The 15212-nt window shown below is 46.6% G+C and overlaps 1 protein-coding gene across 4 annotated transcripts in view; it reads left to right on the top strand.

The window, feature by feature from the left end:
• LOC142589954 (ATP-sensitive inward rectifier potassium channel 12-like) overlaps positions 1 to 15212 on the top strand; it is a 164622-nt gene that overhangs the window by 139880 nt on the left and 9530 nt on the right. For all 4 annotated transcript variants that reach the window (XM_075701690.1, XM_075701691.1, XM_075701689.1 and 1 more), the window contains 5 exons: positions 6973 to 7319; positions 10804 to 11051; positions 12688 to 12942; positions 13894 to 14088; positions 14768 to 15052. In XM_075701690.1, coding sequence (XP_075557805.1) covers positions 10926 to 11051; positions 12688 to 12942; positions 13894 to 14088; positions 14768 to 15052 — 861 coding nt within the window. In that variant the 5' untranslated portion in view covers positions 6973 to 7319; positions 10804 to 10925. The remainder of the gene's footprint in view (positions 1 to 6972; positions 7320 to 10803; positions 11052 to 12687; positions 12943 to 13893; positions 14089 to 14767; positions 15053 to 15212) is intronic.

Here is a 15212-nt window from a genome sequence, read left to right as displayed (position 1 = left end):
GCATTGCGCTAGCTTCCAATGACCCCGTTGTGTATGGAGAGAATCCGAACGAAAAAAAAGAAGAAAAGTGCTGGAGGCTTGCATGCGCGACCTCGAGATGCAATCTTAAAGCGTGAAGTACGCATTGCGAAGCACAGAGGGCGCTGGGGGCGCGCGCATGTTTAAAAAAATTTCCCGCCAAAGGTTAGAGAGAGCAAAAGCGCGCGTTTCTTTGTAAGGAAAAGCCAAACACGAGTAGTGCTTGTAGCCTGGTGTAGTCACACTTTACCCTCGGTGCTCAGATGAACGGCTTCTCACGCCAGGTACGTTGGGCGACGGCTCTTAACCCTTTTCTGTACGAATTTTGTTCTCGCTGTAACGAATAACTTCTATTCTGCTGATCTTGGGCGAGGAAAGCAACAGAGATTACGAAATGAATTCACTGATCAGCTTTTCACGATATAGCGAGGCTGTCTGTGCCTGTCAGGAAGGCAGCATGTATTGCAGGGAGTTTTTTTTTTATTTGGGGGGGGGGGGTTGCTTCAGGCTTATTAATCTTGATCGCGAGCGTGCGAAGAACGGAGACAGAGACCGAACACACAAGCCCGCAGTGAGAAATGCTACGTGCTTCAGGTTCCCAGAATGCAGTACAGAGGCCTTGTCTCAACTTGCGGACCTTAGCGAAATTTCGGGGAAAACCAAGGATCTGCAGCACTAAGTTTGTATGAAATATGTAATTACAGCCGTTGGTTTTCTGATTTCTCTAGTTAGTTTCGACTATTCTTTTCTTTCTGTCCAATACCCTGTAAAGCATTCCGAATCCTACAGGAGTCGTTGGACCAGAAAGGGTTAAATGTGTCGCACTGGTAAGAGAGTTATTCGACCCTTTGCACCGGGTCCTTCCTGTTGGGGACGCTTCCTGCGTTCACGGTGATCCTGAGGGAAAACCAGTCTAGTCACAGAGTACTGGGAGGTTAAAAAAAAAAAAAAAGAAGGGGCAGAAGATTGTGATTGTTGAGATGCTGAACAGAATATTAGTCTGCAGAGGCGCGTCTAACACTTAACAGCGAAGCTGTTTAGGACTAGCTTCCCCTGTATCGTGTCCATGTGTAGAAAAAAAAACTAACATCAGCAATGGCTCGAGAGTCGTCGTCTTCATCCACAGCTGGCTCGTTGGCGCACCTCGCCACGCGCTCGCGCCACTGTTCCCGCGTTGGTCGTAGTCGTTAGTTAATTAACCAATAATTGAGAAAGACTTTAATGAGCCGTCGGGATTTACCCAGTGATAAAAACCGGGGCCGCACGTTTCAGCTTCGCTGGTTAACCATCTGTACGGAGCGCTTGGGCGGCGATGTTTTTTTTTTTTATATAAAACTGTAGTATAGAGGTGCTATTTTACACTTCCCTAATGCTTGCACTTTCTGACACTTTCTCGAGTATATCTCGTCTCGTCGTACGACACGCTCTATATAAAGAATAAAGATTGCACCCTTGGGAGCTTACCTTGTCCCTAAGCAACAATCGTTATCAATCTCCCGCGCCTTTCCTTGCGCGCCCGGTGTTTCCAAGTCGCCAACGGCACGCGTTTTATCAGCGTGACGATAGGAAAGTAACGAGCGCAGAGTTTCTCAAGGAAGGAAACGCAAGCAAGGCAGATGACGATTCCTTTTGTGGGGACAAGGGTGCAAATTCTTTTTTTTTTTTTTACGAGTGCTGTCATCTTTATATAATTGAACTAATTTGCTTTCTTGTGGATCCGGAGCACAGTGACACCCTAAATGGTGCGAAGATTTCGAGAGTGCGCAGAACGCCAGTGCTGAAATCCACGTACGCTGGGCTCTGTGTTCGACCCGTTTTGCGTCGTGATGTTATGCACGGTTTTTATTTAGCACGGTCTGCATGCTCACGCGACGGGCCCACAAGCTCAGTGCGCGTGCGGATATTCCCTACACAGAGTGCGATTTTGACGGCTATCACCGATATATACCCCGATGTGTCAGTTTACACTCAAGTGTTGCACCGCGCGTACGGTGCGACGGTATAGGTGCAACAATGGTAGTCACTCACTACCTTTTCTTCAGAGGCTTATGCCGGGTGCTTTGCTTGTCAGCACTTCTATAAGCGTCACTATATCGCCCTGACGCCGGAACCAAGATTCAGAGAAATGCAATTCTCGTAATAATGGTGACGATTGCTGCTTCGGCAAAAAAAAAAAAAAAGAAAACAGACATGGCACTCTGTTAGGTGTAACACGGGGTTAATGCGACAAATAGGATAAAGGGTGTAAACTGATGACATTGGTTGTGAATTCTCTCGTTCCTGCTCTCTGTGCACATGCTTCGGTAGGTTTTGGCAATTGTATAACATTCTTGTATGTTGAATTTGAGTGTAAGAAGAAAAAAAAAGAAGACCGTTACTCGGCAAACATGTTTTGAGGCAGCAACAACAACCTAGCGCAAGTGAAGTTCAGCGACTGCTACCGGCGGCCGTTTCTGCCGGTGGTGGCAGATCGAGCGAAGCTCGTTGTGACGTCAACGTAAACGCAAGCTACAGGCCGTGACGTCACCACGACGCGGCCGCGCTGCCCTTATAGCTTCGGTGCAGGCATATATGGCATGCATGCAGATGATCATGTGGACTTATTAATGCAATTAACGTAATGCAAAGACACTTCTTTGTTTTTTGTGCACCGGTACCACAGCTAAGTACAGGTTCCTTTAGAAGCAAGAACTTAATACAAATAAAGATTTATTACCTAAATTTATTATCTAATAGTTATTTATTAAAACGCCAAATTATGATCGCTTGGAATAGCGACTTTCATTAATTCATATTATAGAACATGGTTTATCTCTCGTTTTAGAAAGACGATCAGAATTGTATTTTATTATTTTCCTTTGTTCTTCCTTGGTAATAGTAAATGTTTTTACTTGTGATGCAGTTTACTTGTTTGATTATTAAGAGGAAGCTTTAGCTCGGGCCCAACTCCAACGCGACCTATTCAAATACATGTTAAACGCAAAAACGTTTTTATGAGATAACCCCTGGACCAAGTTTAATGAAATTTGTTGCATGTGAAAGAGAAAGTTAAATTCTAGTGACTGTTGGAAGCGGAACTTCGATTTAGGGCTTGAATTTTCTTAAAAAACAATTTTCAAATATTTGACCGTCTGAAAAAAATAGAAGCATGAAGTTTACAATGTCATAACTCTGCATCAAGAACAAATATCGCGGTTCTGTAAACGGCATCCATTAGCTCATTCAAAGCGGACAAATTCAATATGTCATTTTACATCTTACGTGAGTTTTTTACGTTGTTACAAGGGTTTTGCAAAAGTTGTATTTCCCTATTATTAATTTTTTTTTATATTCATGTGTAACATATAAATTTTGTGCGCTTTAGATGTACTATTAGATGCAATTCACAGAATTGTATTATCATTCTGAGTTGTTGAGTTACAGAGTTGTAAACTTGATAGTGTCGTTTTTTTTTTAATTTTCTATCTTTGCTAACTTTTAACAGAAAATTGACGACATAACTCAAAAATATGAAACCAACAGTCACTAGATTTTAAGTTTTTCTTTTAAATGCAACAAACCTCGTCAAATTTGGTGCAGTGGTTGCCGAGAAAAACGGATTCTTATTTTACATGTATTTAGATAGGAGACCCGGAGCTAACGCTTCCTCTTAAAGCGTGGCTGTTACAGTTCTTTTTTTGCGTTTTGATCTCCTCATCGTATCTGATAGCGTTGCGTACAAACGCCTGCGTGTGATGTCTTGGTAGTGCTTGTTGTATTGTCACTCGCTGTGTCCTGTGTTGTGGCGGCGTCAGGAGCCAAGGCAGGCGCATTTTCTTTTTCTACCTATAGCTCCGGCATCGTGGTGATCGTGTAGTTTAATGCATTTTCGTAATCCACATAAATTGCGACAAACTCTGCTGGCGTGAGTTTCTTGGAGTCGGCGTGTGATGAACACTTGAAAGCAACATTTCTTCTTTCAGATATTATCCTTCATCACGACGGACAGCCGTGATATGCGAGAAGTGCATGCAGTCGTGTTGTTTTAATACGTGTCTCAGCGCTCGATTTGCGTATTTGCATACATGCTAAGTTACTTACATTTAAATAATCGGACCCGCCGTGGTTTCTCAGTGGCTATGGTGTTGGGCTGCTGAGCACGAGGTCGTGGGATCGAATCCCGGCCACGGCGGCCGCATTTCGATGGGGGCGAAATGCGAAAACACCCGTGTGCTTAGATTTAGGTGCACGTTAAAGAACCCCAGGTGGTCAAAATTTCCGGAGTCCTCCACTACGGCGTGCCTCATAATCAGAAAGTGGTTTTGGCACGTAAAACCCCAAATATTATTAATATTGTTATTATTTAAAGAATCGCAGAGCCTGCCCAAAAGCGCACCAAATAAGTGTCAATGCGACGTCGTACTGGCTCGCTAAGGAAAACAGGCTGTAAATTGCTAAGCGAAATCTCGTGGCGTTCACTGTTGCGAGCCAAGCAGCGTTTCTGTAGGAAGTGGCTGGAAATCGTGCAGTAAAATTTTTTATACATGTGCTACCGATTTTGTTTTAGTGCGATAGCAACCATACGGGCACTCGAGGCGCGTTCCGCCCGCCGTTGATGGCGCCGTGATGTTCCAGGTGGGACGGCTCGTGCGCCGGCCATGCGGTGTAAGTCGCTTGATGCGCACGACTTTCATCATATCACGTGGGCCTGCCAAAAAGCAAAAGAAATAACCACAATCGAAAACCCGAGTGCGGAACAGTGGGGGAGGATGCTTTCCAGCGACATCCTGAAAGTCCAGCAAGGGCTAGTAAGGCGTGCTCGCACGGCAGCTACCCTCAGTGGGGCCCTGGACTAGGGGCACCAACCCTGCAAATCAAGATGGAAGAAGCCATCGGAAGAGCCGCCAACTCCATGTGTAAATAAAGCAAAATAAATGCTTTTCACCATTTCGGAGGCGTGGCACAGTTGGAATTACGAATGGAGCGCCAGCACGGAGCGTTCGCTCCGAGGAGAATCATGCGTGCTGTCCCATTGCCGGTGCTCCTATAACCGAGCCGGCGTTGTAACCGACATGTGTTTGCACTCATCGCGTGAACGCTCTTCGTGTGTTTATTTGGAGACGCGTGTTTAGTTAGTAAGCGAACATTTACTCGATATGTACTGATCATAAATTTACCAACGTTCGCGCAATATTAGAGTCTCACTGCGTCCGGTATGCCGGTATCGTTTGCGGATTACCGGGTTACCGGAGTCGTAAACGTGAGCGGATAAGCGGTGGGATTAGTGGCGCCAACCGGTGGCGCAGAGCTCAACGAGACAAGCACAGATATTGCAGCTACTAAGTCTGTTCTACTTCGCTGCCGGCGTTAATTTTCGTCACCGACGTAATTGCGATCACGTTGTCTTTTTAAATGTGTACTTTCGACGAGTAAAATCATTTGACACGCAAACGTCTCCGTAAGGCATTGTGGTTAGTAGAAGCGTCACAATATGTACCTACCGGCGTCCAGTAATCCGGTGTTAGGCAAACGCCATCGCCTATACCGGAATACCGGACACGCCAAAACTCTCGTCTAATATTTCGCCACGCTATCGCTTTCAGTGCTTCGCCTTTTAGGCTAAACTGCAAATTTTTTCTTCAATATAGCTGCTTCACTGTTATCAAAACTACAAATTTTCCCGCTAAATGTTAGTACGTCGTGAAAACATCATAGAAAGTTGTAGCTTGTCCGTAAACGTAGGGTGTGTTCCAATTCTGGCCAGCATCTGAGGCAGTCTACATGACAGCTAAGGAAACAGCACTTGGAACGCGTATGGAACTGTCGAGAAGAGTATGGGAAGGCGCCTCTGCGATGGGACGCCGTCTCGCGTTGACAAATTCTTTCTGTATTTTCGCTCTTTGCGCGCGCGAACCTATGAAAAGCACAACGTGACATAAGTGCATCCGAAAGCGTGACTACGTTTTATTGTGGCCAGGCGACCTTCCCGTCGAGTTTCCAAGCCTTCTGCTCAGCTGCCATCTTGTTTGGACGCCAACGTAGTCTGTACCACAGTGTAAGAATATTCTTACACGGTGGTCTGTACTGTATCGATTCTGACTTCGGTGGTGTCTTCGCGAAGCTGTCTTCTTTGACGTCTTCATCAAAATTGGCACGAGACTTAAGATGGGCGCTGTCTGTGGCGAGTGTTGGAACACAGCCACATTACTATTTGCTGAATACCAGGTTACCGGTGAGGAAGGGTACGGCATCAGCAACGCTGGTAGCAACATCTGTGACGGAAGTTTAACCAGAGTGGACAAAAAGCTAATACTGTAGTGACCTGCCATATATTTCACCCAACCGCAGGTGTAAATCATCGGTATCGGCGTTATCCTTAACGTGGTTTTTTTATGATTTTCTTTCTACGACAACGCTCACGTGACCGAAAATTCGTTTTAAAGCATTATAGTTGCACAAATTTAAAGCTTAACAGGATGTCGCTACCGTTTATGCTACTGCCATCAGTGGAGCCTACGCTCTAAAAACGGTTGCACCCTTTGGGTTGTAAATTTGCCACACCGCAGTAATCGTCATCTGTCTTCCTTGTGTTTCCTTTCTTTAACACGGCGAGCCTGGCACTTCCAAGTTAGGAACAGCATGCGCATTATCAGCATGATAGATCATTCTCGACAGGAAAGTATCGAACGCAGCGTTTTCAAGCGAGGAAGCCAAGCAAGACAGATGACGATTATTGTTGTGTGGCAGATATACATACCAAAGGGTGTAACTGTTTCTAGAGTGTATAAGCAGGGAATCCGTAAACAGTAATAAGGTTACGGACGAGTGCAAAAACTCTAATAACTATTATCAAAAGCTACGAAAACGTAGTAGCTGCTTGCACTAGTTTTCTTTTTAAGTATAAGGGCGAAGAAGCGTAGCAAAGTGATAACACCTGTACCCTCCCTGCCTTTTTTCTACCACCCATCTTTTCAGAACGCTTCTACCAGTGGCCGGACAGTTGCCCAGACTTTGCTCTGTAGAACTCGCAGAGGAATCGGAGCGCAGGCCTGAAAAGCCTGATTGATCCGAGAGGTGTCCCTTTTCGCCCCGTCCTTCCGGTCTCGCGATACCCTACAAGCAGATTTCTTGGACGACTGCTACCAGGAAGCAACCACCGTCTGCAGTTGCACGGCAGGGAGGCGAAGCTTCGGCGGAAGCAGATCGGCCGAAGGCGTCGGCAACGCTGTGCACAGCAGCCTTGGACATCACCCGCGCGGCATGATCTTGAGAGACTCGCCTTCAGCCAGCTGACCGTGGCTTCTGGGGACTAAGGAGAAACGGTATGCATATGTGATAGCTTCCGAAAGGTGTTTTTTTTTTTTTTAGAAGTGAAGAAGCCAGCTGAATAAGCTAATTTTCTTTTCCTTCGTTTCTTTTATAATTTTTTTAACGCGAACTAAGCAAGTCTTTCACAGATGTTCTAGTGTCTGCGCACAGACCGTGAGAATATTCAGAATCTGCTTGATCTTTTTTTTTTGCATCCAAGAATTGTCAGCACCAGGGTATGTAGCTGAACAGAACATCGCGCAGGCCTGTAGTTGATTCGATATTGAAGACCTATTCTCATTGCGCGCGAAGGGAAACAGACAACACAAAGAGGAGGAGCATGAAGAAAGCCTGAGCGCAAACTACCAACAGATTTATTAGGGAGTTTTAGGTTAGGGGGATTCAAACGTTGGGGCCCCCTAGCGCCTGGGGCCACGGTACTGCGCATGCGCAGTAACGTGGCCGCTTATCTATACATCTCTATTGAAGCGTAGGCCTGCGTGTTGGCAAAACGCGCTAAAATGCCAGTGCTAGCATGTACGCTGTAGAATAATTTACACCCTTAAAAGTAAAAAGGGTGTAAATGTGTTTATAACTCACACCCTCAGGGTCTCACTTATATAACACCCTAAGGATGTGTTATAGTCACATTTACACCCTTTCTCACTTTTTAAGGGTGTAATTTATTTCGCACTCCGCACTCTTCTCGCAGTGCGTAAATAATTATTCCTAAAGTGGAAGTCCTTTTCTCAAGCGACTCTTCATGCATGCAGGAATCGTCGAGGGGTGTCGCAGCGTGCTCATACGAACTACTCCCATTGGGGTGTAATTTTGCCAGCATTAATTGTCATCGGCATTGTGCCGCAGTTTACGGGCACGCGGCCTCCCTACAACGCCATTTGCAAATATGCGCTACTGATATGTTAAGGAAGTGCCTTAGAGTGCTTTGCAGTATTTTCGCGCTTTATTTGAGACGAGTGTTTTGCGCAGAATGGGTGTCGTCGCCCAGGTTATAAAGGTGCTAATAAAAATACACTTTCGTGTACGTTTTAGGCAAACCATTTTGACTCCAGCAAATAGTACTTCCCTTTCTCATGAGACTTTGCACCTCCTTCTGGTGCATCTTTCCACCGTAACAATCATCCAACACTTCCAGCGTGCGCTTCCTTTCAAAAAAACCTACATGCACGTGTAAGAATAGCACGCTTTAAGTTGCGTAGAAGCTTGGAAACGTTATTACCCACCGCGGTGGCCTAGCGGCAATAGCGTTGCGCTGCTAAGCACGAAGTCGCGGGATCGAATCCCGGCCGCGGCGGCCCCATTTCAATGCGGGCAAAATGCAGAAATCCCTGTGTCCTGTGCATTGGGGGCACGTTAAAGATCCCCTGGTGGTCAAACTTTATGCGGAGTCCCCAGCTACGGCCTGCCTCATAATCAAATCGTGGTTTGGGCACGTAAAACCCCAGAAATTCAATTCTATTAAAACATTTATCCGTGATTATGGTGATGATAGTTGGCGCTAGGGAAAAGTGTGGCCGAAAAGGGTATGCCCGTAAAGACTGCGTCAAGTTTGCGGTGCTCCTCAAAGAGGGTGTCCGTGCAGACACGGCTTCGAGATTTCGTTTGAACTCGTTAAAGGAAACGAAAGCTCCGTAAGACGGGAACCATGTAGAGCTTGGAAACGACACGTTTGTTATTGTTGTTGCGGTGACAACGCTTCGCGAAGTGTGCCAACTAATTTGTGACAACTATTGTAGCGGTTTGTTAACAGCTGTAGGGCTGGGACACAGGACTAACTCTCACGCCCTTTGGCGAATACCTCCTGGTAGCGATTATTGCCACTTTTTAACAAAGTGTCTATAACGCTTCAATTTCGCGCACTTTCTGTGAAGACTCCTGCGGCAACTGTTGATTGCTGCCTCTTGATGGGCATAGCTCAGGATTAACTGTCACGCCCTTTTTGTGACGACCTTCCTAACGATTGTTATCGCTTGCTAAAAAAAGGACCTAACCTAGCTTTAGGTAAGTTTCAGAGCCCACTTTTTTTGAAGATCCCAACGGCAACGATTGTTACCGCTTGTTAACGACGGGCTTAACAGATAGTTAACATTTACACCCCTTTTGTGAAGATCCACTGGTAGCGATTGTTACCTCGTGTTAACAAAAGGTGTAAAACGGTACTAACTTTCACTCCTTTTCCCCAAATACTTTTATGTTACCGCTTGATTGCTGCCACTTGTTTACAAAGGAGCTAACGTATTGACACGTGCACTTGTTCATATTTTACGGGTGAGTGCTTTTCACCGCCTAACAAATTTTTTCGCTCAGCGCGGGACTCGCCCGCATGTATCGGAAGTTTCTCGAATGTTATCGATCGCTCTTTTGTCACCGAAGCTTGTGTAATCTGTTTGCACGTGTGACGCTAATTGTGTAAACTTTCTGGAAGACACGCGGGTACCACCGATTACTCTGGAACCTTCGATGACTCGTGTATAAAAGCCGACGCACTTGACCGGCAAGTCAGATTTTCGACGATCGCCAACTGTGTTCGCCGCTATCGTTGTGCTTTGAGTGTAGCCTGTTTTTGAGGGCACAGGCTCGCCCAGTAAAGCACTAGTTACGCCATGCACAGTTTTGCTGCTTTGTTCACCGCCACTACCACGTGACAATGTGGAGCTAACTTTCACACCCTTTTTTACGAATGCATTGTTAGAGACTGATATCCTTTGCTAACAAACGACGTAACGCAAGATTAAATAACTTTCAGAACTGTTTTGTGAATACGTTCGTGGCAGCGATTGTTAACACTTGTTAAAAACGGGCCTACACTCTTGAGACGGTTGCACCCTTTGGGGTGTATATTTGTCCCGCAACAATAATCGTCATCTACCTTGCTTTTGTTTCCTTTCTTGAAAACTCGGCGCTCGCAACTTTCCTGTCGAGAATGCTGTTTTGTTAATAACGCGCAAGCCATTCGTTACTTGGAACTAGCGGCTCGCAGCGTTAAAGAAAGGAAATGCGGGTAAGACGTACGGATGATGATTATCGTTGTGAGACAAGATAAGCGCCAAAGGGTGTAATTTATTTTAATACACTCTACAAACGGTTGCACCCTTTGTGGTGTAGATTTGCCACACAACAATAATCGCCATCTGTCTTGACTGCATCTTTCTTTAACGCTTCGAGCCCGGTAGTTTCAAGTCACGAACGACATGCGCGTTATCAGCCTGACAGAGCAGTCTCGACAGGGAAGTATCGAGCACAGTGTTTTCAAAAAGGGAAACGCAAGCAGGACAGATGACGATTATCGTTGTGTGGCAGATATACACGCCAAGGGGTGCAACTGTTCTAGTGTAGTGTAACCTAGGTCTAACTTCGAGTTCCCTTCTCTGGAGACCTTCGCAGGAACGAATATGCCTTCTTATGTTTTTTTTTAAAACACATGTGGCCAACCAAAGGGTTAACACTTTTTCCTTCCCCCATTTGCGGTATTCCCAGGGAGGGCGACCCAGGACGTGGGCCCCTAACCACGTGACCGCAGTGACGGGCAGCAACACGACGGCCGTGCTGGCAGGAGGGGAGGGTCGCGCAGGCCGTGCTGGCTGCGGCGGCGGCCGGCCATGAAGTTTGTCGAGATGGAGAATGGCCAGGCGTGGCAGCAGCTCATCTCACGTGGCCACGGCGTCCACTCGTCCGGCGGAGGGGGCGTGGCCGGTGACTCGGACTACGAGACGCCCAGCAACCAAGTACGTGTCGCGCCTTGCACGTGTGAAAGAAGTCGTGCCTTCTGGGCGCGACTGACGACACTGCTATGCCGAAGCAGGAGGGTTTCAATAGCTTGGCGTTGGCTGCACCGCGAGGAAGCGGGGGGAGTCGGGATCTGGTCTTCTGCAACACTCTTTAAATGCGGGACACCCTTACTGCGTGGTTCCGCCGTGATGCCCTCTATGAAATGAGACCCTTGACATGGTTGCACCCCTGACCCCACTTGAAGCCTGAACACCAAGTCTCATTAAAGAAAAAGCAACTCGTTCACATCCGTGGAGATCTGTATATATTGGTTCAAAGAAAACAGCAAAATAATATTTGATAAAACTTAATTAGCATGGGTAATTATTTAATAACTAATTTGCTGAACTATCCACAACTGCAAACTCCCTCCAGCATAGCAAGTACACCAGTACGGGCTTTAAATTCGTTTTTCTAGAACTTCAATCAACAAATTCAGCATATGAAAAAGGATACGTTAAGCTTTGTGAGGTTGAAGGTGCAAATTTTTTATGAGTGTTGCAGGGTACTCATTCATTCTTTAGAATGTTGCACTCTAGAGTGTAATCATGGCCAGTCGATGAAAACTGGTTTTTGTCGAGCGCCCGTGAGATAATTTTGTCCCCAACTACTATCATCATGATTCTTGTGGCCCTTTCTTCCTCTGCTGTGTTCTGGGTGCTTTCTTGTTTACATTGCTAGGGGAGCATTTAACCTGTGCAGCGTTCCTGTCTGGAAAGTTCAACGTACACAGCGTTGAAGAAATGAAGGATACTCTGAATTTTTGTGGCGAGTATCACGTGACAAAGTTAGACCCTAAAGTATGTGCACTCAGCATAAATTAAAATGCGAACAGGAAATAACTTACTTTATTTTAGTGGTTTCTAAGCATGGAATAGTTATAAGAATATGTTTTGTAGTCTGAATTACCTTATGCACTTGTGTAAGGCCCGCACCCGTGTAAAGGCCGCACCACCAATTTGGCAGCCAAAAATTCGGAAAAAAGAATTTCCAACAGAGAAGCAATCGTGTTCGGTGCACCGGTAACATGCGCCTGCATCGGCGAATTTTCGTTCACTGCGCACTTCTGCTTGCCACTACTAGATGGCAAGAGCTGCGTGTTAATCTCTGATGCAGGAGTAGATCTGGGGTGTGCACAGTTAAAGGCTGTGCCGGCATCATTTTGACCATGTTGTTCAGTCTCATTAAGCGCCGCACCTCATCAAAATTATGGAAAAAAAAGTGCGGCCCTTACGCGAGTCTTATGGTAAGCCACTGCTGCAAATGCAGTTAAGCTGGAAAGGGAACAATATGTTGGAATATTTTCAGAATTGTTTGCACTTCAATTTATGCTAGTGTACACCCTACTGTGAAAAAAAGGCAAAAATATAGATAAATTAAAGGCCAGCTGCCCATTGTTGACAACTGCTGAGTGGCCTTCACATTCTTGCAATAGGCTGTAAAATACTGTATTTGCATAGCCATGAGTGGGCTATTTGATAGCGCTAAGCGAAAGAGGCTGTCTCATTCTTCTGCACTAGGCTCTCAAGTGTAGTGGATATTGTAGCATGCAAATGGTGGTCTGTGTGAAATGCTTTCCTGCTCCTGTTGTAGGGTGAGACGAGCACGAGCAGCAGGCGCATCCTGACCAAGCACCTGTCGCTGAACGGCTTCCCGCGATGCGCCGACTCGGCGGGCAACGGCGGCAACGGCGCCGAGGACTCGCCCGTGGTCCGCTACCAGAAGGCCAAGATCATCCCAAGTCGGGTGCGCAAGAGGGTCATCTTCAAGAATGGCAGCGTCAACCTCTCCAAAGAGCACGTCTACAAGCGCTCGCAGCGATACCTGCAAGACATCTTTACAACACTGGTAAGTGGCTGGCATAATTTACTCACTGTGAACTCACAGCTAGGATGCTCTGGAGCCATTGCACTCAACTGCTGAGCACTAAGTCTCGGGCTCGATTCCCAGACATTTAGGTGGCTGCCCTTCAAAGGAGGCAGGCAGGGTGCCAATGCAGCCACGCACTGTGAGATCTCGGTTTAAATAGAGGAACCCTATGGGGATGAAAACCTGCAGGTCTCTACACAGTGGCATGCTCGCAACAGTTCGTTGAGAGAGAATTACCAATTGAAGGCTTAAGCGCCGTCTAGGTGTGACACGTACACATTGCGTTCCATGACGACCGTCAAAATACCGATAAATCTAGCTCAGAGTTAGGTTAACACATTGAGTATACGCTTATGCAATGACGCTGGTGTAGTACATGGATTTAGTTGTGTTATTGAGGAATCACTGCAGTCAAAATAATTTGGAGCCCCCCATTATGTCTGTCGTACTGACTGGGTTGACAAACATGGCATGGCCATGTGTCGGTGGACAGGGTCAATCGCTGAAGCAGCGGCAGCGGTGTTGTTGCTAGATGGACTATTGTGTATATAGGCTCCAGTGTGAGGGCTGATGGAGTCTTGACGTGTCCTTCAGGAGGTGAGCAATGGGCAGCACATCCTACTTCTGGCACCATACTAGACCTAATGCTCGCCCAGTGCGGAGCATGTGGTGTAATGTGCATGGCATGAGGTGAGCTCTTTGTCTTTTACAACCACGCACACACACACGACCATAACTAGTACACGTGTGCATGATGCTGCATCCCCTATGCTCCTTATAGTTACCAAACATGATCCACAAAAGATGCACTCTTGCGTGACACTCGAGAATTTCTGTGAAAGGTTTTTCATCTCATATTTGTAGCGTTTCACTATAAACAAAAGTTATTCTTGTAATGGGGTCTTTTGCTCTGCTCTTGTCTGCTCCCAGGTGGACATCCAGTGGAGGTGGAACCTCATGGTCTTCTCGATGGGCTTCATCCTGAGCTGGCTCGTGTTCGCCATCATCTGGTGGCTCATCATGTTTGCACACGGCGACTTTGACCCACACGAGGGAGAGTGGACGCCTTGCATAGTTGAAGTCACCTCGTTCACGTCTGCATTTCTGTTCTCCCTGGAGACGCAGGTAACGTGCCTGTTGAACCTGTTACAGTGTGCTATGCTAAAGTTCTTATACATAGGATCCATGCAACAGGTCAAGATTTGGGGGAAGGGGGAGGCAAGAAGCTGAATGTGCTGGAAACCCCTCATGCACAACATTGAGCATCTAGTGATTTGTTTTTGAAATGATAGCATCTCTGCAGCTACTTCACCAAACTTTTCAAAGTACCTTGGGCAGTCAAAGTTGATCCAGAGCTCCCCAAGGGTGCTCTGGAAAAGTGGTAAAGTGTGTGAATTATGTTGTAGGTCGAGAACACAGGATCAGAGGGCACAAGAGAAATGTTTATTGGGCAGTTTATGGCTCCAAATGGGCTACTCTATCCTTGGTAAGTGTGCTCCCCAAGGAGAGACAGGGCCGTCACATTGCTATCTGCTTACATTATGTGGTGAGGGCGGCGTCTCATTCAGGAAACATAACTATGTAATGATTGAGGTTGAGAACAGATGAAGAAGGACATAATGCACAGCCACGCTCCGACATAAACATTGAAAAGTCATGGGCTATATGACTTCACACACACGGCATTGGAACACGTACATAATGTGTCTCTGCCACCACTTACATTCATGGTGTTTGGGTTCCCAAAAAGGGAAATGTAAATAAATGAAGAAATCTATTCTCATCGTCGTCCTTCACCACGCAGCACACCATCGGCTACGGCAGTCGTGCGATCACGCCGGAGTGCCCGGAGGCCGTGTTCATCCTCTGCATGCAGTCCATCACGGGCGTCATGATCCAGTGCTTCATGGCGGGCATCGTGTTTGCCAAGCTGTCGCGGCCGAAGAAGCGCTCGCAAACGCTGCTCTTCTCGCGCAATGCCGTCGTATGCCTGCGTGACGGCAAGCTCTGCCTGCTGTTCCGCGTGGGCGACATGCGCAAATCGCACATCATCGGCACTTCCATCTCGGCCCAGATTATCCGCAGGAAGGTAAGTGGCCGTTTCTCCCCCCCATGCCTGAGCAAAAATCATAATCTGGAGACTGATAGCCCGTTCAGTTATTGACGCTTGTAGTGGTGTACTAGCAAGTCAAATCTCAACATATTTAACACGGATACAGATGCCGGCTGGTCATTCAGACTAGCTGAGG

This window comes from Dermacentor variabilis, chromosome 8 (assembly GCF_050947875.1).
Source record: "Dermacentor variabilis isolate Ectoservices chromosome 8, ASM5094787v1, whole genome shotgun sequence".
Lineage (NCBI taxonomy): Eukaryota > Metazoa > Arthropoda > Arachnida > Ixodida > Ixodidae > Dermacentor > Dermacentor variabilis.
Note: the sequence above shows the minus strand (reverse complement) of the source record. Positions and strands in the feature narration are given on the sequence as shown.